We start from the raw sequence: 22,352 nt of genomic DNA, 5'->3' as shown, positions 1-22,352 counted from the left end.
ATTTATTTATACTACAAAACAAATAAACATACGTAAGTAAGAGAGAGAGAGAGAGAGAGAGAGAGAGAGAATTATTATTGTTATTATGTGATATCATATAATCATGTTAAACTTAGTAATACAGTATTGATCAATATTAATATTTTAAAGTTAGTAAATAATTTTTGTATCATAAAAATGTATTTAGTCGTGAAAATAACATCAAAATGCACTAATTAGTGATTATTTATCGTCCAAAAAAACTCGCGAATAGGTGAATTTCCTGCAACTAAGGGGTAGATAGGGTCCAGAGAGAAATCATGAGTCTGCGAATCCAGATAACGCGAATACAGGGGGCCCACTGTATGTAGGTATGTATGTATTATATATATATATACATATATATATATATATATATATATATATATATATATATATATATATATATATATATATATATATATATATATATATATATATATATATATATATATATTTATATATATATATGCGTGTGTGTGTGTGCGGTGTCTTGGCTGGGGGTTTTGTGAATGAAATATTAAGCCTGCTGAAAAAGGTCCAACACAACACACACACGTAATGATAGGGAGTAAGAATGGAGCGCTTGTGACTAACCTTGAGATAGAGAACTGTTAAATGCTTTAAGGTTGCCATGAAAACTCAGCCAATTAGTTCTTAATTAAGTTTATTTACAAAATAACATTGAACAGCCTGAGAGTGAGAGAACTGAACGGCAGATAGGCCGCTTGGAGAGGGCACATTGTACTGTTTTAAATTACTCTATTATTTACAGTAACATGAGAGAGTGGCTGAATTCACAATCAATGCAAAGGCTGGTTTCCAAATTGATGATATCTTCTAAGGTAATTAAGCGCTGGCAAGGAGGCAGGGATACACAGAGCTGGCAGTTGGAAATTTGGAAATGGATTCCAGGTTATACATAACATAAAACAAAGACTTCTCACACAACATTTGCGACTACTGCACTATGGAGGGAATTTTGTACATGGAACTTACCCAGCAGATATATACTTAGCTATAGACTCTGTCGTCCCCGACAGAAATTCGAATTTCGCGGCACACGCTGCAGGTAGGTCAGGTGATCTACCGCCCCTGCCGCTGGGTGGCAGGAATAGGAACGATTACCGTTCTAGAACCAGATTTTCTCTGTCGCGGTAGTGTCAACATACGTTGTTGCTACCTCCTGACTTGATTTTCGTTTTTTCATCGCCATCGACCTTCTGGGCTGTCTTTTGCAGGGAAGTACTGGGTCTTTGGTTTGGCATACGCTTTTATTAATTTTTTAATGAATTTGGCTTCGAAATTTCGAAAAATATATTACGTGAAACTACCGAATTTTTCGGTAGACTTATATTTTGCAATAAGGGAAATATTGATATTTTTTTTCACTAATACGTGTATAAGTGTTAGAACTTGATGAAGGAAATATAAGATCTAACTTCCTACTTTAGGAAGTCAGAAAGCATATAACTAGATACGCTTCCTTTAGAAGCTTTAAGAGCTCTCGTACTAACAAGCAGTTAGAGTATTGACAATTCTAGTAGTTGTTGCATCCTCATCACCTTCTTACTCCACAGAATCTACAAATTCATATGTGCAAATTTGAAGATAAATGGATGGAGCTCAAAAGGCGAGCTCTAAAAAAGGTAAGAAGTGAATATAGTGTTCCCAGTGCAGTGGAGGGTGCGTCTGATCGGCTCCGTAGCGCTTCCAGGCCTAGACCTCTTCCAAACTCCCAGACCCAGTGGAGGAGGAAAGTCGACAGCCGCAGGAAGGTTAGGGAGAACCCCCACCGGTCAGGCGTCCCCTCGGCGGGTTCTGTAGAACGTCCCAGACTGCCAAGGATAGCCATTGATAAGGCATCCTTAAAAAAGTGCGTCTCTTCATCTTACATCCGAAAAGACGAAGAATGTATGTTTGGAGCGATGATCTAGCGCGTTCTCTGAAAACTAAGAGAACACTGAGGCCAGCCGCTGCCCAGGAAGCCGCGTTCCAGCAAGCTAGCGTGAGCTACGTTCCTATAGCCAGCAGCGAGGCGCGTTCCAGCTAACAGACTAGCGCGAGCCGCGTTCCTACAACCAAACGCGAGCCGCGTTCTAGAAAATTTTTCTTGGCGCAAGGCGCCTTCAAAGAGACGAAGCGCCAGCCTGGCGCAAATTGCGCCAGAAATCAGATGGCTAGAGCAAGGAGCCTTACAGTAGAGTGGCAATCAGAACGATCCTTCCATTGAACGTTTCTGGGCAAGAGGCTCTTTCTAAAAGGGTCTAGTAGGCGCTCGGAACTGTCAGGGCGCACGGGACCTTCCACGCAAGCGGAACGTTCCAGGAGCGAGTCTCCTTTCTAGCGTGCGGAACATTCCAGGCGCTAGGTGCAAGGATCCAGGCACCAGAATATCCTTTCTCTATCTGCCTCGGCAGGGAAAGAAGGTAGTAGAGTATCTGCTGTGTGAGAATACGATACGGCAAATCATAAGCACATACCGTTTACTTCTTTGCTGAGCAACTCAGTTACCAGTATCCTTCCAGGAATTTCCTAGGAAGGACTACGCTTAAAGGGATTGTTAAGACAACACCTACTTAGCTTCTAGATTTATCGAAGTCTTGTTTCGCATTATAAGAACTTCCTGAAGTTCGATAATAATTTTATAAGATTCCTTTATTAAATGGAGTAGCTGGCAACTCTGGAAGAGTAAGGCCAGTCGGCTAACGAGACTGCTATCGCTTAGACACCAACGCAGTATCATGTAGGTGTCGGTCATGAGTGGTCGGTAACATGTCTCTCTCCTGCGGGATGGAATGAATAACCGTCTCTCTCCCCTACAATCGTGGTTTTTTTTTTTTAGCCTCTGATTGAGGGGATAGTTAAGCAAACATAAATAAAATATTGTCTGCCTTTTGCTAAGAAGCTTTCAATAAGAAAGATATTACAAACATTTCAATGCTGTTTACCGTAGGTAACATTTTTAAAAGATTCTAACGCAGCGGAACTCTATAATTGTATAATGCTCTCATGCTTACGAAAGCATGGCTTATTAGAGTACATGCTTAGTGAGAAGATGAATGTAGTAGAGAATTCACTTTAAGACTACGGTATGGTCAAGTCTTATGCACATACCGAGGTTAACTACAGAATTCCTAGTATCCTTACAAAAAAGGTTTCCTAGATTAATGCTGTTTACCACAATGTGACAGTATTATAAAGGATTCTAATACGGCAGCGCGCGATATATATAATTCTCTCATCCTTTCGAGAAACGCACACAACCTTTTTAAATTCGGATATTGCTCAAGAGAAGTTGGGCGGAGTCGGATGGGAAACATTCTCTTAGTGGCAGAAGTTGTTTCCCTGAATGGACTATACTACGTATATAAAAGTTTTTTCCCACTAAGAACGGAATTAACATGTGAAGGATGTCGGGTACCATAAAGGCATAGATGTTATGCACATAACCTAAAAAAGAACTAGAAGGAAGCGCCAGCCTGGCGCAAATTGCGCCAGAAGCGCCTGCCGCGCCAGAAGCACCATCCAAGATATTTCTCGTTTTAGCGAGTTATTAACCTAAGAGTCCAGTAGCCTCTCGGACAGCAGGCTCGGTAACGGCAAGATTCGTTCCTGATTTCGTTACCCATTTAATCGAAAAGGGGTCGCTTACAAGGAATGATGAAATGATTTATTTTAATCACTTAGGCCAATTCCACGACTCTCTCATATCGCAAAGAGCATCGAGAATCTCTTTTTTCGCCCCTGTTCGCGTTAACAAAAGAGAAACCTATTTGGAACAGACACGGAAACGTAACGATCCTTAAGAGGTTCGATGCAAGATTTTGCATGTCCGTGAGAACCTTCTCGATCGAAGATAATAACTGTTAACGTATGTCTAACACTTATTGAAAAGAGTTGTGAGAACCTGCGGAAAGTCTTCTTCATAGATCTCTTTGTAAGGTAGAAGACGAACAGGCTTCCTTTAGACTACTGCTTTTTCCTCGAACCAAGAGAGGTAGCAATATAAGACATCTTTAAATTTAAAGAAGGGGAATAAACTTTAGCCTTTTTTTTCCCTAGTTATAAATTCTTAACAGATATTAAGATAACTGGGCGTCAAAGGAAGAGAGGATGTATGCCTCATTTTGGCCTTAGAGAGGTTGGATTCACAGAAGTCACGTTCTTCTCACAGCATGTTTTCGTAAGGCTTTTCCAAGAGTATCTGGATATTCTATCAGAATCTATTATAAATAGACCTATAAAACTTCTCCACTCTGAGTCTGTCCGCGTGCAGACTGACCAGAATGGACATGAATGAGAGGTTTTTTCAAGGTAAATGACAATAGTCATGGCTAAGACATAGAATTGCTGCAGATCGTGCTAGATGGAATGAGGAAACTGTCCTCTTCCGATACCTCTGTGAAACCACATAGCGAGGTTTTTTCCTTTTTTTTCACTTTCAGAGGGAAGAATCACCTATGTATATATCTGCTATCAAAGAACGCAGTAAAAGGCCATACTACTGTTCCTACAAAGGGGGAATTAGAGATAACAGAGGATTGAGCTTCGGGATCTTATACGATACCGCAATACGACAAGAGTAGGATATCATGTACTTCGAATGGGATTTTTTTTTTGTGGCCACAGATTCCGTGTTCCGACAAAATGGAACTGCTCCTCATCAAACTTCTTTGAGGAAGTTTATGAAGGAATTCTTTGTTTCTCTTAGCCCTAAACGACCAAGAAGACAAGTGAATTTTTTTGTGCATTGGAATCTCGCATCAGATTCAATGGAGACTCGGCAATGGGTTCTTGCCAGCATAGTATTGTCTGGCAAAAGAAATAAATCCCTCTATTCCTGACGCAACGCTTTCAGATAGAAGTTTAGTTGCCCAGGCAGGGTACTTACATTTCATCTACAGAAGAAGAGATGGTTTAAACGTTTGCCTACAGAGTCTTCGGGTGCGATGAGGGCTCAAAATGCTTCCCAGAAGGTATTCAGAAGGATACAATAAGAGCTAGAAATCAGGGTTCCGCCCAATTTCAGCTCAGAGTCTCCTTCGACTTCCAGACTCCTTCCTTTCTTCCTTCGGGCAAGGATAGGGAAGATTCTGCAACGAGGAACCTCATCAACAGTAAGAAGAGATCTCGTTAGCAAAAGAAGTGTTCACGAAGGATCCTCCTCGGAGGAAGACTCTTCTCTCGTATTGAGAAATCTCGATCCGTGAGATATCCTGTCGTCTACTGGGTGTAGCTGACTAAATCACCTCCCCTTGCCAGGGGCCAAAAGCTCAAAGGGGAAGAATTTCTTCCACCCTTCTCCAGTCTCCTGATAAACTATGTGGTTGTTAGGACTCTCGGACAATGTAGCGCCAGCCAAGCGCCAAATGCCAATACAGGCGAAAAACGCCAGAGGCGGACAGTTCCAAGGAACTCTGTCATGGTCGGTACTGAGAAGGAGCGGGCCTCCAACCTGGCGCAAATGCACCAGAGGCGAACAAATCGGACAGATATAAGAGTGTCCGATGTGGACATTGCCAGACAGCCTAGAGACTCTTCCAAGCTCGAAGCTCCAGCAAGTGTGGAGGAGCCAAGCCAGGCGCGAGGCGCCAGCCAGGCTCTAGGAGCCAGCCAGGCTCTAGGAGCCAGCCAGGCTAGGAGCCAACCAGGCTCTAGGGAGCCAGCCAGGCTCTAGGAGCCAGCCAGCTCTAGGAGCCAGCCAGGCTCTAGGAGCCAGCCAGGCTCTAGAAGCCAGCCAGGTGCCAGGCTCCTTCAAGGCTAGGCTCCAGTCAGGATTGAGGATCCATCCAGACGCAAGACTCCTTCCAGTAAAGAGAAACCTAAAGCTCTGTCATGTAAGAGGGCTAGTCCCCATTGATATGATACAGGTAAGGCTCTGCCATGTAAGTGGGTCAGCCCCCATTGGCACGATCCGAGAAGGCTCTGTCGTGTAAGCGGGCTAGCCCCCATTGACATGATCCAGAAGGGTTTGTCAGTATAAGGTCCCTACCTCGCTGAAACTCTTGAGGCATGCAGACTCATAGACAGTAATATGAAGTCTTCTGCCAGGCTCCAGGTGCCTTCCAGGCGCAAGGGCACCAGCCAGACGCAATGCTCCAGCCAGGCGCGAGGCGCTAGCCAGGAAGGAGGAGCCAACCAGCGCACCAGCCAAGGCGCGCAGGCGCCAGCCAGGTGCAAGGCTTCAGCCAGGCGCGAGGCGCAGCCAGGTGCAAGGCTCCAGCCAGGCGCGAGGCGCTAGACAGGCTCTAGGCGCCTGCCAGGCACGAAGCGCTAGCCAGGCTCCAGGCTTCACCCAGAAGAGATCTATATCATAGAACGCCCTGGCCGTTCTTTGAGACATTGTGATCTCCTAAGCACTTGATAAGTGCATTGATGATTCCTTCAAACAGCTGAGAATTACAAGTGCATGAAGTGCGAGCTTTTACCGAATTCTTGTTCTTTCCCTAACAATATGTCATAAGGACATAGTAGCTGTCACATACGGGAGATGCAACTCTGTGTTGACTTCCCATTATCCGAAGGATGTCAAGATAACCTTCGAGGGATCCTTCTCTCTTGGTTGATACGTGTCTGCTGATACATTGCTGGGAAAGGAGCAGATACTGATCCTTAACTAGTGAGTTAAATTTTATTTAACGTCATGTTTTTTCTTTGGGTTGTTTGAAAGGAGTTTGTAGATAACTCTTTTCAACTTAAGCACTAACCTCGTGTTAGGATCAGGTGATCGGGATCGGTGTTGTGCTCCTTAATTATGCCACTAGCATAGGCATATTGTCATGTAAGAGGCTCTGTCGAGTAAATGGATAAGACCCATCGACAGACCCACAAGAACTCTTAGCCATAGGTCACATCCTCGCTGAGGCTCTTGAGGCGAAGCAGATTCCTAGGCATTAGCCATGGAGTCTTCCGCCTGATCAAGTAGGAACAAGGTTTTATTATTTATTACCTACAAAAGTATGTGTTTACCTGTCTATTCAGTAAATAGTTGTCTCTTTCCCACCACCAACCGGGTGTCAATCAGCTAAGTATATATCTGCTGGGTAAGTTCCATGTACAAAAATGATATTGTTAAGATACAATAAAGTTTTGTACATACTTACCTGGCAGATATATACGATTGATGGCCCACCCAACCTCCCCTCAGGAGACAGGTGGAAGAGAAAATCTGGTTCTAGAACGGTAATCGTTCCTATTCCTGCCACCCAGCGGCAGGGGCGGTAGATCACCTGACCTACCTGCAGCGTGTGCGCGAAATCGAATTTCTGTCGGGGACGACGGAGTCTATAGCTAAGTATATCTGCCAGGTAAGTATGTACAAAACTTTATTGTATCTTAACAATATCATTTTATCCCTAATCATGCACAATGCTAATACTAAGGGGAGAAATCTAGTGCTTAAATAGAATAGCTCAATGAAGATCTACATAAGTTGATCTTGGGCAAGTCACAAGGGAAGCATGTGATTGCTAGTCAGGGTGAAAAGGAGGTTCGTTTAAGAAGTTAGAAATTGAATTTGAAAATGGGGGAGAGTTTGTTTGACTCGGAGGGAAAGAACTGGCATTATGAATGTAACTCAGACATACATGGGTGCCTTATGGAGTGTAGTTTGATGAGATTGGTGTTGGATTTGTCTGAGTTTTGGGGCGCACTAGTCAGCGCCTTTGTTAGGCCTATATGGAAGACTGGATCGGACGTGTGTCCATCATGAGAGGTAGGGCAGGACTGACGTCGATTAGACTCTTCCACCCCCCCCCCTCGCCGCTCTTAAGAATAGGCCTAGGAAGTACTTACATAGCTGCACACTTCCCCTTGGGATATAATCCCTAGTGCTTAACGAATTTTTACCCTCCCGCTAAACTACGAATGGACAGGAAATTCCTTCTCCTTGTCTGGCCTGGCCTATGCTGACTTCCCCAAATCTCTCCCAAATTCAGCTGATGTTTGCATTAAGATGGCTGCCGATTCTAGCTTGATTTTAATATTAAATACTGGCAAGGCAAGGCAGGAATAAACGTAACAATATATAGCACAGATAAACAGAAATGCCTGTAGATATTTAAAGCTTACTGATGGTGCACATCAACAACTTTTTCATTCTAATGTGGTAGATTTCTGAAGAGCTCAAACTTCGTACACATTGAAAATTTAGAATGATATTACTATACTTATTTCATAAGCACATGGCCTGATCTACTTTGACTGCTCTCTTTCCAACCCCTATGGTTGCTGCCACTTCATCTCAAATCCTGAGGCATTCTCTTCAAGGAGAAAGACTTGACCTTGTATGCCTGTTGACATCTCAGTCATTCAGATTTCTCAGTGATCCCACTCCTTATTATGCATAGCTTAAGTAAAGTAAAGTGTTTGTTGCTATTGAGTAGAAAATTGATGGAAGTTTAGAGGAATTATAATTTTTTAATTGAAAATTTTTTTAAGTTTTTAATATTGTTTTGTAAATACTTTGTTTATAATTTTAGGGACTACATGCCAAACTTTACAACAGATGAAAGCCCATTTAGCGTTCGTCGCCGTCCTGGAAAACGGCAAGAAGAATTGTCCCGAACTGTGAACTCAGGATCCCCATCTCCCAAAAATCCAAACATGACTGGTCAGGCCTCAACATCATCTACTACATCCAGTGGCACAAGGTGGGTTGCACAGCTCGTATAGAAAGTTAGTTAAGTTGAATTTCTTTGCAAAAAGATAACTCACACTTCAGAAAAAGCTATTTTCATACATTCAACTTACCTGTCAGATATATACATAGCTATCGACTCCGTCGTCCCCGACAGAAATTCAAATTTCGCGGCACTCGCTACAGGTAGGTCAGGTGATCTACCGCCCTGCTCTGTGTGGCAGGACTAGGAACCATTCCCGTTTTCTAATCAGATTCTCTCTGTCGCCGGTGGTATCAACATTATTGTTACTTTCTCCTGACTGGAATTCTTTTTTTCACAACGCTTTTGATCATCTTTCGACTGATTTTTGGTGACGTACTTGGATCGTTGTTTGGCATTCGCTATCGTGGACTGTTTTTTGGACTTGGCTTTGGATTTTCGTGAATATGTCTGACTCTAGTGTTAGTTTCAGAGTGTGTGTGAATGAGGGCTGTAAGGTGAGGATTCCGAAAGCTTCGGTAGATCCTCACACTGCATGCAGTGGTTGTAGAATGGTTGAATGCTCGATTGAGAATACGTGTAACGAGTGTGAGAAACTGAGTGCGCAAGAATGGAAGAATCTAACTTCTTACTTTGAAGAAGTTAGAGAAAGATAGAGAGAGGAAGGCGGCTTACAAAAAGCGAAAAAATGTCTAGACTCGTGAAACTTCTATCTAATTCTGTAGCTTCTTCTTCTGATAATTTATGCCCATTTCTATTTCAGCCCGTTTCACAAGTTGTTAACCCCTCTGATTCTGCCTCAGAAATGGCGGAACTCAGAGCTTCCCTTCAGAAAATGCAGGAAAAAATGGCAGCATTGGAAGGTAAGAGAAGTGAATGTGGTTTCTCAAGTGATTTTAGTGTCCCCAGTGTGGTGGAGGGGGCGTCTGGTCGTCTCTGTGACGCTCCCAGGTCTAGACCGCTTCCAAGCTCCCTGGCCCAGAGGAGAAGGAAAGTCGAAAGCCTTACGGAGGTTGTGGAGAATCCCCAACGATCAGGCGTCCCTTCGGCAGAATCTATTACATCTCAGACTGCCAGGGACAGCTATAGGAAAAGCGTCCTACGAGAGTGCTTTTCGTCATCTAGTTCGCCTTCTCCGAGAAGAGGATGGAAGGAGTCGAAGTTTTCCCGTCCGCTGAGAGGAATTGGGAAAGACCTGAGCTCAATTCTAGCCCCGAGCGCTTCTCTGAAGAAGATGCGCCTTCGGTAATAAAGAAGGCTAGAAAGGAGTTAGATCCTTGGACTGTAAGAGATCCTCGAGCGCCTTCCAGATCCCTCCCTCCGATTCGAATGAGTCCTCGACCAGAAAGATTTTGATGAATATGCAGGAGCAATTAGCGTCTTTGGTAGGAGTACTTTTCTAAAGAGCCTACTCGTAAGAAGGATGATAGGCTTCCGATTAAGAGAATCCAAATACCGATCTCCTGTCAGGCGCAACGAGCCTTCCGTGGGGGAGGTGTCGCACAGGCGGCCATCTCTGGGGGGAGCGGAGCGTTAGACAGGAGAGAAGTGGAAAAGAAGTAACTTCTGCCAAGCGTCTGGCGCCAGCTAGGAGTCAGGCGCCAAGTAGCGCAAAGAGCCTGAGTTTCCTGTAGATCGTTCAAGACTAGAACTTCAACCAAGCACCAAGATCCAACTGGAGAAGAGGAAGCTCTGATAGGATAGAGCGCCTGCTAAGCGCAATATACTTGCCAAACGAAATGCGCCTACCATGTTCGATACTCGTGCCAAACTCCAGGAGTATTCAGAACTAGATGCGCCTTCCAAAGGCCAGGAGTATTCGGAAAGAGATACGCCTGCCAGGCGCCAGGAGTACTCTGATCTCGATACTCCTCCCAGGCGCCAGGAGTATTCTGAACTTAATACTCCTACCAGGCGCCAGGAGTATTCGGAGCGCGATGCGCCTACCAGACGCCAGGAGTATTCGAAGTGTGTTGGCGCCTGCCCAGGCGCCAGGAGTATTCAAAACACGATACTCCTCCCAGGAGCCAGGAGTATTCTGAGCGAGATACTCCTGCTAAGGGGGCCAGGCGCATTCTCCACATGAAGAGCCTGATATCCGACAGGAGTCTTCCAGGCGTAAAACTATTATTCATGACTCTCCTAATGATAGACGCAGAGAGAGTGTTACTCTTAGTCCCTCTCCTATTAGAAGTGCTTCTTCTTCGGAAAGGAAGAGACAAGGGAGGAGACAGATGAGAGAAGGGAGCCTTCTCCTTCCGAGCCTATTAATTTAGAAGACGTCTCGGAGGACGAAATCACTAACAAAGAAGGACTTTCAAATTATAAAGTTCTTTCTTCTCTTCTCTTAGAAGAGTATGGAGATGCCTTGACTCCAGCCGCTCCTCCTCTCCGCGCTCTCTTTTCTTTTTTCAAGCACGAAAGCGCACAAGTCTTCATCCTTCCTGAAAATGAAGCCGGCCATATCCATGAAGAGGGCCCTACAATCTCTTGACTCCTGGATCAAGACAAAGAAGGAGTTAGGAAGGACAGTCTTTTGCATGCCTCCTGCTAAACTAACGGGTAGAAGAGGCATATGGTACGAAACGGGAGAGAATATGGGATTGTCTCTGCCCGTTTCAGCTGATCGTCAGACTCTCGAGGTCTGTAGACCTCGGAGACACGCCTTAAATTCGGCTAAAGCAACATGGGGTCTTTCGGAAATGGACCATCTCATCAAGGGACTTTTCCACACTTTAGAAGTATTTAACTTCCTGGATTGGTCCCTTGGGGTCTTGCTAAGAAGTCCATTGAAAGGAACAACTAAATCCAGAAACCTTACATAGCATCCTTATGCATTGATAAGCGGTTCAAGGTGGATCGGCGGAAGTATGCTCCCTCTTTGGTGCGGGAATACTAAAGAAGAGGGCGGTTCCCAGTGCTTTTCTCACTAAGGCCGTCTCTCCTTTGCAGAGATCCGCGTTATTGTTTGCACCTCTCTCAGAACATTTATTTCCTTCTCAGTTGGTGAGAGACATTGCTCATTCACTAACTGAGAAGGCCACTCAAGATCTTCTCAGACAATCCTCAAGGAAGAATAGACCTGTGGCCAGTGAGGAAAAGAAAGCCACTCGGCCAGCTCAGCAGCAGCAGTTCCCCCTTTCGAGGAGGCCCTCAGGCTAGATCCATCGCCAGAAGGAAGACAAACGAGAGAAGGGGAAGATCTTCCTTCCGTCCCCTTAAGAAGGGAAAATGAGAAATCTTTCCTCCAGACACCTGTAGGAGCCAGGTTACAGTGCCTTTGCGGGAGCATGGGAAGACATAGGATCCGATCCTTGGTCGATGTCGGTAATCAGGAAGGGTTATTATATCCCATTCAAGGACAGGCCCCCCTTGACAACATCACCGAGGGAACTGTCCGCCAGATACAGGGACCCTGTTCTGATGGATACTCTTCGTCAAATGGTGGAACAGATGTGGGACAAAAGAGCAATAGAACTGGTACTGGATCACAGCTCCCCGGGGTTTTACAATCGCTTGTTTCTCGTAGCGAAAGCCTCGGGGGGATGGAGACCAGTACTGGATGTAAGTGCGCTGAACAAATTCGTAGAACAACAGAAGTTCAGCATGGAAACGTCTGCTTCAGTAATTGCAGCACTCCCGTCAAGAGATTGGATGGCATCCTAGATCTTCAAGACGCATATTTCCACGTTCTCCCGATTCAACCATTCGTCGAGGAAGTACCTTCGTTTCATGTTTGAGGGAAGGATCTATCAGTTCAGGGCCCTGTGTTTCAGCCTATCTACGGCTCCCCAAGTCTTTACAGACTTGATGAAAAATGTGTCAAGACACCTACACATGAAAGGGATAAATGTCTCCCTATACCTGGACGACTGGCTCATCAGGGCCAGGTCTCGAAAGCAGTGTTTGGAGGATCTGTCAACAATCCTGGAATTGACAAAAGTATTAGGATTGATCGTGAACCTCGAGAAATCTCAGATGGTCCCCAGCCAGAACGTAGTCTATCTGGGGATTCAGATGGATTCTCGGGGTTTTCGAGTATTTCCTTCTCAAGAGAGAATAAGGAAAGGCTGTTCCACAGTATTGAACTTCTTAGAGAAAGAGCGCACTTCAGCGAGGGAATGGTTGAGCCTTCTGGGGACCCTTTCCTCGCTTGAACAGTTCTTTCCTCTAGGAAGACTACATCTTCGTCCGCTTCAGTTCTTCCTGAGAAGCAGTTGGAGTTGGAAGACAGGACAGCTCTCGAACACGTTTCCAATCTCAGCGGAAATAAAAGATCAATTAAGGTGGTGGTTGACCCCCTTAGAAGAGAACAAAGGAGTATCCTTGGAAGTTCGGAAACCAAACAAAACCTGACATTGTTCTCAGAGCGTCGGAGACAGGTTGAGGTGCGACCTTAGAACTGGTACTGGATCACAGCTCCCCGGGGTTTTACAATTGCTTGTTTCTCGTAGCAAAAGCCTCGGGGGGATGGAGACCAGTACTGGATGTAAGTGCGCTGAACAAATTTGTAGAACAACAGAAGTTCAGCATGGAAACGTCTGCTTCAGTACTTGCAGCACTCCGTCAAGGAGATTGGATGGCGTCCCTAGATCTTCAAGACGCAATATTTCCACGTCCCGATTCACATTCGTCGAGGAAGTACCTTCGTTTCATGTTCGAGGGAAGTATCTATCAGTTCAGGGCCCTGTGTTTCAGCCTATCTACGGCTCCCCCAAGTCTTTACAGACTTGATGAAAAATGTGTCAAGACACCTACACGAAAGGGAAAGAATAAATGTCTCCCTATACCTGGACGACTGGCTCATCAGGGCCAGGTCTCGAAAGCAGTGTTTGGAGGATCTGTCAACAATCCTGGAATTGACAAAAGTATTAGGATTGATCGTGAACCTCGAGAAATCTCAGATGGTCCCCAGCCAGAACGTAGTCTATCTGGGGATTCAGATGGATTCTCGGGGTTTTCGAGTATTTCCTTCTCAAGAGAGAATAAGGAAAGGCTGTTCCACAGTATTGAACTTCTTAGAGAAAGAGCGCACTTCAGCGAGGGAATGGTTGAGCCTTCTGGGGACCCTTTCCTCGCTCGAACAGTTCTTTCCTCTAGGAAGACTACATCTCCGTCCGCTTCAGTTCTTCCTGAGAAGCAGTTGGAGTTGGAAGACAGGACAGCTCTCGAACACGTTTCCAATCTCAGCGGAAATAAAAGATCAATTAAGGTGGTGGTTGACCCCCTTAGAAGAGAACAAAGGAGTATCCTTGGAAGTTCGGAACCCAAACCTGACATTGTTCTCAGACGCGTCGGAGACAGGTTGAGGTGCGACCTTAGAACTGGTACTGGATCACAGCTCCCCGGGGTTTTACAATTGCTTGTTTCTCGTAGCAAAAGCCTCGGGGGGATGGAGACCAGTACTGGATGTAAGTGCGCTGAACAAATTTGTAGAACAACAGAAGTTCAGCATGGAAACGTCTGCTTCAGTACTTGCAGCACTCCGTCAAGGAGATTGGATGGCATCCCTAGATCTTCAAGACGCATATTTCCACGTCCCGATTCACCATTCGTCGAGGAAGTACCTTCGTTTCATGTTCGAGGGAAGTATCTATCAGTTCAGGGCCCTGTGTTTCAGCCTATCTACGGCTCCCCAAGTCTTTACAGACTTGATGAAAAATGTGTCAAGACACCTACACATGAAAGGGATAAATGTCTCCCTATACCTGGACGACTGGCTCATCAGGGCCAGGTCTCGAAAGCAGTGTTTGGAGGATCTGTCAACAATCCTGGAATTGACAAAAGTATTAGGATTGATCGTGAACCTCGAGAAATCTCAGATGGTCCCCAGCCAGAACGTAGTCTATCTGGGGATTCAGATGGATTCTCGGGGTTTTCGAGTATTTCCTTCTCAAGAGAGAATAAGGAAAGGCTGTTCCACAGTATTGAACTTCTTAGAGAAAGAGCGCACTTCAGCGAGGGAATGGTTGAGCCTTCTGGGGACCCTTTCCTCGCTCGAACAGTTCTTTCCTCTAGGAAGACTACATCTCCATCCGCTTCAGTTCTTCCTGAGAAGCAGTTGGAGTTGGAAGACAGGACAGCTCTCGAACACGTTTCCAATCTCAGCGGAAATAAAAGATCAATTAAGGTGGTGGTTGACCCCCTTAGAAGAGAACAAAGGAGTATCCTTGGAAGTTCAGAACCCAAACCTGACATTGTTCTCAGACGCGTCGGAGACAGGTTGGGGTGCGACCTTAGGATCCAAAGAAGTGTCAGGCACCTGGTCGGAAGAACAGGTGTCATGGCACATAAATTGCAAGGAGCTATTAGCAATTCACCTTGCGCTAAAGAGCTTCGAGCACATAGTCAGAGACAAAGTGGTACAGATAAACTCCGACAATACTACCGCTCTGGTTTATGTCAAAAAAAACAAGGAGGAACTCACTCTCTCGCCCTATACGAACTAGCAAGAGATCTGCTGATTTGGGCGAATCAAAGGAATGTAGTTCTGCTAACAAGATTTATCCAAGGGGAGAGGAACGTGAGAGCGGACAGACTGAGCAGGAGGTTCCAGGTCCTTCCTACAGAATGGACCCTCCACTCGGAAGTCTGTCAGAGCCTTTGGTATCTTTGGGGGAAACCTCAAGTAGATCTATTCGCCACGTTTCTCTCCAAAAGGATAGACACATTTTGCACCCTAGTAGAAGATCCCAGGGCTTATGCAATAGACGCCCTTCTCCTGGACTGGTCAGGGCTAGATGTGTACGCTTTTCCCCCATTCAAGACACTGGGGGAAGTAGTCAGAAAGTTCGTGGCCTCGAAGGGAACCAAGATGACTCTGATAGCCCCATAGGTTGGCCATCCCTTTGAATTTGGTTCACGGAGGTAATGGAGTGGACAGTGGACTTCCCCAGATCTCTTCCAAACAGGATAGATCTGCTCAAACAACCCCACTTCGAGAGGTACCATCAAAATCTACCCGCTCTTGCTCTGACTGCCTTTCGACTATCGAAAGACTTGTCAGAGTGAGAGGGTTTTCTCGCAAGGTGGCAAGCGCAATTGCCAGAGCCCGCAGATCATCTACTAGGCGAGTGTACCAATCGAAGTGGGAAGTTTTCAGACACTGGTGCAGGTCGAAGAAGCTGTCCTCTTCCAATACCTCTGTGACCGAAATTGCGGATTTCCTTCTTTTCCTGAGGGAAAAGTCGCATCTCTCTGTACCGACTATTAAGGGGTACAGAAGTATGCTTTCAGCAGTCTTCAGAAACAGGGGATTAGATTTGACGAATAATAAAGATTTGCACGATCTCATTCGTTCCTTTGAAACATCGAAGTCAGTAGAACCTAGGGTTCCAAGCTGGAACTTGGATGTGGTCCTGAAATTTCTGTCCTCCGAGAAGTTCGAACCACCACATATGGCTTCATTTCGGGATATCACTAGAAAGTGTTTATTTCTGCTATCTCTTGCTACGGCAAAAAGGGTCAGCGAGTTGCACGCCCTTGAGTCACGAGTTGGCTTCAAAGGAGACTGCGATTTGTTCATTCCAGACTCTCTTTCTTGCCAAAAATGAGAACCCTTCGAATCCCTGGCCCAGGAGCTTCGAGGTAAAAGGACTTACTAGTCTAGTAGGCAGAGAAACAGAAAGATCCCTTTGTCCAGTTAGAGCACTGAAATTCTATCTGGACAGAAAGAAGCGGTTGGGGGGTTCACAACACGGTCTATGGTGCTCAGTAAAGGACCCCAAGAGACCAATGTCTAAAAATGCCTTGGCCTTCTTTGTTAGAAGTGTCATTACCGAGGCTCATAAGAACTGCCCAGATGACTCTTTTAATCTATTAAGAGTAAGAGCTCATGAAGTAAGGGCAATCGCGACGTCTATTGCGTTCCAAAGGAATATATCACTTAAAAATATTTTGGATGCAACTTATTGGAGATGCAACTCAGTATTTGCATCTCATTACTTAAAAGATGTGCGAGTTACGTATGAGAAATATTATTCTCTAGGTCCGTTTGTGTCAGCACAGACGGTTCTGGGTAAAGGAGAGAGCACCGATCCTTAAATATGTGTACGTAACCCTCTTGTCAGATGTGTTCTTGTATTTCCTGTGCATGGAAGTGTCAGATGCCGCACAGGCGGCCTTCACTTCTCTTCACTAGGAGATCGAGTGACAACTGACTATTAGAGGGGTACAACATTTTTTTTTTTTACTTTTGTATGTGTGATTATTGAGTTTTTGGTTGTTTGCTAAGAGTTCGGGGATGACTCTTGGCAATCTTAGAACTAACACGGGTTAGGATCGGGTGATCGGGATCGGTTGTGTGCTCCTTAAAGAAGGCGTGTTGTCATATAAGCGGATTAGCACCCATTGACAAATGCCAGTTAGGCTCTGCCGAGTAAGCGGATGAAACCCCATCAACAGACCCACAAGAACTCTTGGCCGCAGATCACTATCTCGCTAAGGCTCTTGAGGTGAAGCAGACTCCTGGGCAGTAGCCACGAAGTCTTCCACCTAATAAGGTAGGAACCAAGGTCTATAAATACCTACAACATATGTTGTTTACCTGTCTAGTCAGTAGTTAACTGTCTCTTGCCCTCCACCAAAGGGTGTCAATCAGCTATGTATATATCTGACAGGTAAGTTGAATGTATGAAAATGATATTTTTATACATGCAACTTACCCGGCAGATATATACTTAGCTATAGACTCCGTCGTCCCGACAGAATTCAAAACTCGCGGCATACGCGACAGGGGGGGGGGGTGTTGGTGGGGCCTAGGTCAGGTGATCTTACCATTCCCGCCCGCTGGTGGCGGTATCCAGAACCATTCCCGTTTTCTGAGCCAGATTTTCTCTGTCGCTGAGGCCGGCAACAACTGTTGTTTGGTCTCTCCTGATTGGAATTCTGCTCATTTGCCGAGGATTGGTTGGACTCATTTGGTGAAGTACTTTTGTTTGTTCTCGGGATTGGTATACGCTTATTTTGGACTGTATTAGGACTTGGATTTGGTTTTTTCTTTTAATATGGCTGAAGTTAAGGTAACACCTAAGTTTAGGGTGTGTGCAAGGGACGAATGCAGGACTAGGTTGTTTAAAGCAGAGGTAGATCCTCATACACTTTGTATTAAATGTAGAGGTTCTGAATGTGCATTTGATAGAACTTGTGCTGAATGTGAAGGACTTACAGAGCAAGGATGGAAGGATTTAGCTTCTTATATTAAGAAAAGAGAGAAGGATAGAGCTAGAAAAGCTTCAGCTAGAAGCTCGAGTAGATCTTGTTCTTTTGAGCCTGAATTAGAATCTAACAACCTAGATAATGTTTCCCCCATAACCTCAGCCCCTTCTCCCTGCGTTGAATCTAAGGATTCATTTTCAGAAATGGAAAGAATGAGATCCTCGATCAGGGAGCTTCAGGATCAGCTTAAAGCTATGGAAACACAAGGTAAGAGTGTCAGTGAATACAGTGACCCCAGTGCAGTGGAGGGGGCGTCTGATCGGCTCCGCATTGCTCCTAGGCCTGGACCGCTTCCAAATTCCCAGGAACAGAGGAGGAGGAATGTCAAAAGCCGCAGGGAGGATGTGGAGCATCCCCAACGATCAGGCGTCCCTTCGGCAGATCCTGAAGTAACAACCCAGGCTGCCTTGGATAGTCGTAGAAAAGACATCCTGGAAGAGTGTTTTTCCGCGTCGGACTCCTCCTCGTCTAGGCGTGGATGGAGCTCTGCTTCGAAGTCTCGTCCGCTGAAGAGATCGTGGGTTGCGCCGAAAGGAGACGCTTTTGATTCGAGCCCTGAGCGCTTTCCAGAGAATTTTCCTTCGAGTAGTAAGAAGGCGAGAAGACCGTCTCCAGCGCCTCAAGACCCGACTAAACTATTCCTGCTTAATCTACAGGAACAAATATCCTCCCTGGTGGGCGCTCTACATACGGATTCGTCTCGAAGGAAAGACTCCTCCCTTCCAGTGAAGAGATCGAAGTTTTCTTCTCCTGGTAGAAGAGAGGTTTCTCACTCTAGCAGGCGCTTGTCACCTGAGAGACCTTCTCGTTCTCCCTTTAAGCGATCCTCTCCTTTGTATAGAAAGAAAGTTCCCAGCGGTAGCCGCTCGCAGAGCAAACGATCAGCTACGTCTTTTCGGAGAGGTCAGGAGTCGGACTCCTCTACTGAGGATCAGGCTAGGCGTCAAGAGCCTAAGAAACAGGATATTTTCAAACGCCAGGAGTTGACAGAGCCTAGTAGGCGCCAAGAATATAGCAGGCGTATAGAGCCTACCAGACGCCAGGAGTCTAGTGAGAGGCGTCAAGAGCCTACTAGGAGTCACGACAAGCGCCAGGAGTCAAGCAGGCGCCAGGAGTCAAGCAGGCTTCAGGAGTCGAGCAGGCGTCAGGAGTCAAGTAGGCGCCAGGAGTCTAGCAGACGCCAGGAGTCAAGCAGGCGTCAGGAGTCGAGCAGGCGCCAGGAATCTTGTAGGAGCTTAGGTCGGAGTAAGACCCCTTCGCACTTTATGAGTTCTTCTGAGAGTAGGAGGCCTTCACCTGGTAGAAAACAGGTTACCGAAAGGAGATCTCATGCTTTTACGAGCTCTCTTGCGCCTTGTAGTAGCAAGAATATGTCGCACGGGCGACGTTCTTCTTCTTTTGACAGAAGTCCCTCTACTACTAAGAACCGCTCTTCTCCGAAAGGATCTCCTACAGCCGGAGACTTAGAAGAAGTCTCGGATGAGGAATTACCAGTGGATGTAGTAGTCTCTGATTATAAGAGATTGTCTTTGTTGTTGTTGCAGGAGTTCGGAGATAAGCTTCAACCAGCGGATCCGCCCTCTCCAGGATCTTTGTTATCCAGCACGAAGTCTCCAAAAGCATCCTCATTTGTAAAAATGCGTCCTGCCCTTAGCATGAAAAAAGCATTCAAAGGCTTTGGAGAATGGCTTAAAACTAAAAGAGAAGCGGGCAAGACTGTTTTTTCATGCCCTCCTTCAAAGTTGACGGGTAAACCTGGAAGATGGTACGATACCCAGGAGCCTATGGGCTTAGGACTGCCTTCATCTGCAGACGCAGATTACGCTTCCTTAGTCGATTCTTCAAGGAGGCGCGCTTTACTATCAGCAAAAGCTACGTGGGGGATGTGTGAACTAGACCATCTCCTAAAGGGACTCTTTAGGACACTCGAGGTATTTAATTTTATGGACTGGGCTTTGGGAGCCCTTGCGAAGAGAGCCCAAGATCCCGAATTTGTCACTATGGAGGAACTATCGAGTGTATTATCTTGTCTGGACAGAGCGGTGATGGACGGTTCGGTGGAAGTAGCTGCCCTTTTTGGATCGGGAGTTTTGAAAAAGAGAGCAGTGTACGGTTCTTTCCTGTCCAAGTCAGTATCTCCTCTGCAGAGGTCGGCCTTGCTATATTCGCCACTATCTAACCACCTTTTCCCACAGGACATGGTAAGGGATATAGCAAAATCCTTAGCTGGTAAGGCTACACAGGATCTACTGACACAGTCAGCAAAGAGGTTCAAGCCTACTGTTCCCTTTCAAAAGAAGGATAAAGCACCTCTTCAGCAGCCCTTTCGAGGAGCCTCTTCCTCCGCGAGAACCCCTTTTAGAGGTAGAAGACCGGACAACAGAGGAAGACCTTCCAGGAGACCCGCCGGGAAGGCAAAATGAAGAAGAAGTCCTCCAGATAGCTGTAGGCGCCAGACTTTCGAACTTTGCCAGAGTCTGGGCACAGAGAGGGGCGGACAGCTGGACCCTCTCTATCCTGAGAGAGGATACCTCCTCCCTTCAGGAATATCCTCCCTTAACAAGAACTCCCAAGGGAGTTAACAGCGAGATACAAAGATCCTGTCAAGAGTCAAGCTCTCCTGCAAGCAGTAGAACTTATGCTGCAGAAGAGGGCAATAGAACCGGTTCAAGATCTCCATTCACCAGGTTTCTACAACCGTCTATTCCTGGTACCCAAAGCCTCGGGCGGGTGGAGGCCGGTTTTGGACGTAAGTGCGCTGAACGTCTGTGATCAAGAAGAAGTTCTCGATGGAGACTTCTTCCTCTGTACTTTCTGCTCTTCGTCCAGGGGACTGGATGGTATCCCTGGACCTTTAAGATGCATATTTCCATGTGCCAATTTCGAGCACTTTGCTTCGGACTGTCGACGGCCCCTCAAGTCTTCACGGGTGTCCTAAGGAATGTGGCGCATTGGCTACATTTAGAAGGAATCAGGATCTCAATGTATTTGGACGACTGGCTAATACGAGCAAAGTCGAAGGATCAGTGTTTGGAGGACCTTTCGGTAACATTAAAGATGACGCAGTCACTGGGACTCCTAGTCAACCTCGAGAAGTCCCAGCTGGATCCCCAGCAGAACATAGTTTATCTGGGGATTCAGATGGATTCTCGGGGTTTTCTAGCGTCTCCATCAACAGAGAGAATAGAACGCTGCCTTGCAAAGGTGTCAGTGTTTCTAGGGAAAGAGCTTTGCTCCGCGAGGGAATGGATGAGTTTGCTGGGAACCATATCCTCGTTGGAGCAGTTCGTTTCCTTAGAGACTGCACCTAAGACCCCTTCAGTATTATCTGAAGGAGGAACTGGGATCAGAGTTCCCAGGACCTCGAAGAATCATTCAGGATCACGGACAAGATCAAGCAAGATCTTCGGTGGTGGCTAGACCCGAAGAAACTCGGTCAAGGAATATCCTTACACATAAAGAGCCCTCTCCGAGCGTTGTTTGCAGACGCGTCGGACGTAGGGTGGGGAGCAACGTTGGGTTCGGAAGAAGTGTCAGGCACCTGGGAAGGAGCTCAGGTGTCCTGGCACATAAACAAAAAAGAGTTGAAAGCCATTCACTTAGCTCTCTTGCACTTTCAAAAACAGATCTCAGGATCGATCATTCAGGTCAATTCCGACAACACGACAGCCCTAGCGTATATAAGGAAGCAAGGGGGAACCCATTCATTCTCCCTTTACGAGACAGCGAGGGAGTTGTTGCTTTGGGCTCAAGAGAAACAGATCTCTCTGCTAACGAGATTTATTCAGGGAGAGAGAAATGTTCGAGCGGATCTGCTAAGCAGAAGAAACCAAGTACTCCCCACCGAATGGACCCTCAACCCTCAAGTGTGCGATCAGTTATGGGGGTTATGGGGAAGGCCGAACATAGACTTGTTCGCAACCAACTGGAACAAGAGGTTGGAGAATTATTGCTCCCCGATCGCAGATCCAAGAGCAATAGCGATAGACGGCCTCCTCATGGATTGGAAGGGAATAGACGGGTACGCTTTTCCCCCCTTCAAACTAGTAGGGGAAGTAATAAGGAAGTTTGCCTCCTCAGAGGGAACGAAATTGACTTTAGTTTGATCGCCCCCTCCCCTTTTTGGCCAGCCCTAGATTGGGTGACAGAGTTGCTAGAGTGGATGGTGGATCTTCCCAGATCGCTCCCATTAAGGAACGATCTTCTCAAACAGCCCCACTTCAACAGGTATCACAAAAACCTCCCCGCTCTAAGTCTGACTGCCTTCAGACTATCGAAGGACTCATTAGAGCGAGGGGGTTTTCTAGAGAAGCTTCAAAAGCAGTCGCAAGAGCCAGGAGACCATCCACGTTACGGGTGTACCAGTCGAAGTGGGAGGTGTTTAGAAGATGGTGCAGGGCGCATGAGGTATCCTCTTCCAGTAACCTCTATAAAACCGACATTGCAAATTTTCTTCTTTACCTTAGAAGAAAGTGAAGCCTAGCTGTCTCTACG

General features: G+C 46.1%; 1 protein-coding gene across 1 annotated transcript in view; it reads left to right on the top strand.

The window, feature by feature from the left end:
* The window catches only part of LOC135217463 (polyphosphoinositide phosphatase-like), a 333,908-nt gene that overhangs the window by 211,197 nt on the left and 100,359 nt on the right, over positions 1–22,352 (top strand). Inside the window, exon 15 of the mRNA XM_064253366.1 lies at positions 8,502–8,672. Within this exon, the coding sequence (XP_064109436.1) occupies positions 8,502–8,672 (171 nt within the window). The remainder of the gene's footprint in view (positions 1–8,501; positions 8,673–22,352) is intronic.

The sequence above is a fragment of the Macrobrachium nipponense genome, chromosome 7, assembly GCF_015104395.2.
Source record: "Macrobrachium nipponense isolate FS-2020 chromosome 7, ASM1510439v2, whole genome shotgun sequence".
Taxonomy (NCBI): Eukaryota; Metazoa; Arthropoda; class Malacostraca; order Decapoda; family Palaemonidae; genus Macrobrachium; species Macrobrachium nipponense.
This window is presented reverse-complemented; position numbering and strand designations above follow the sequence as displayed.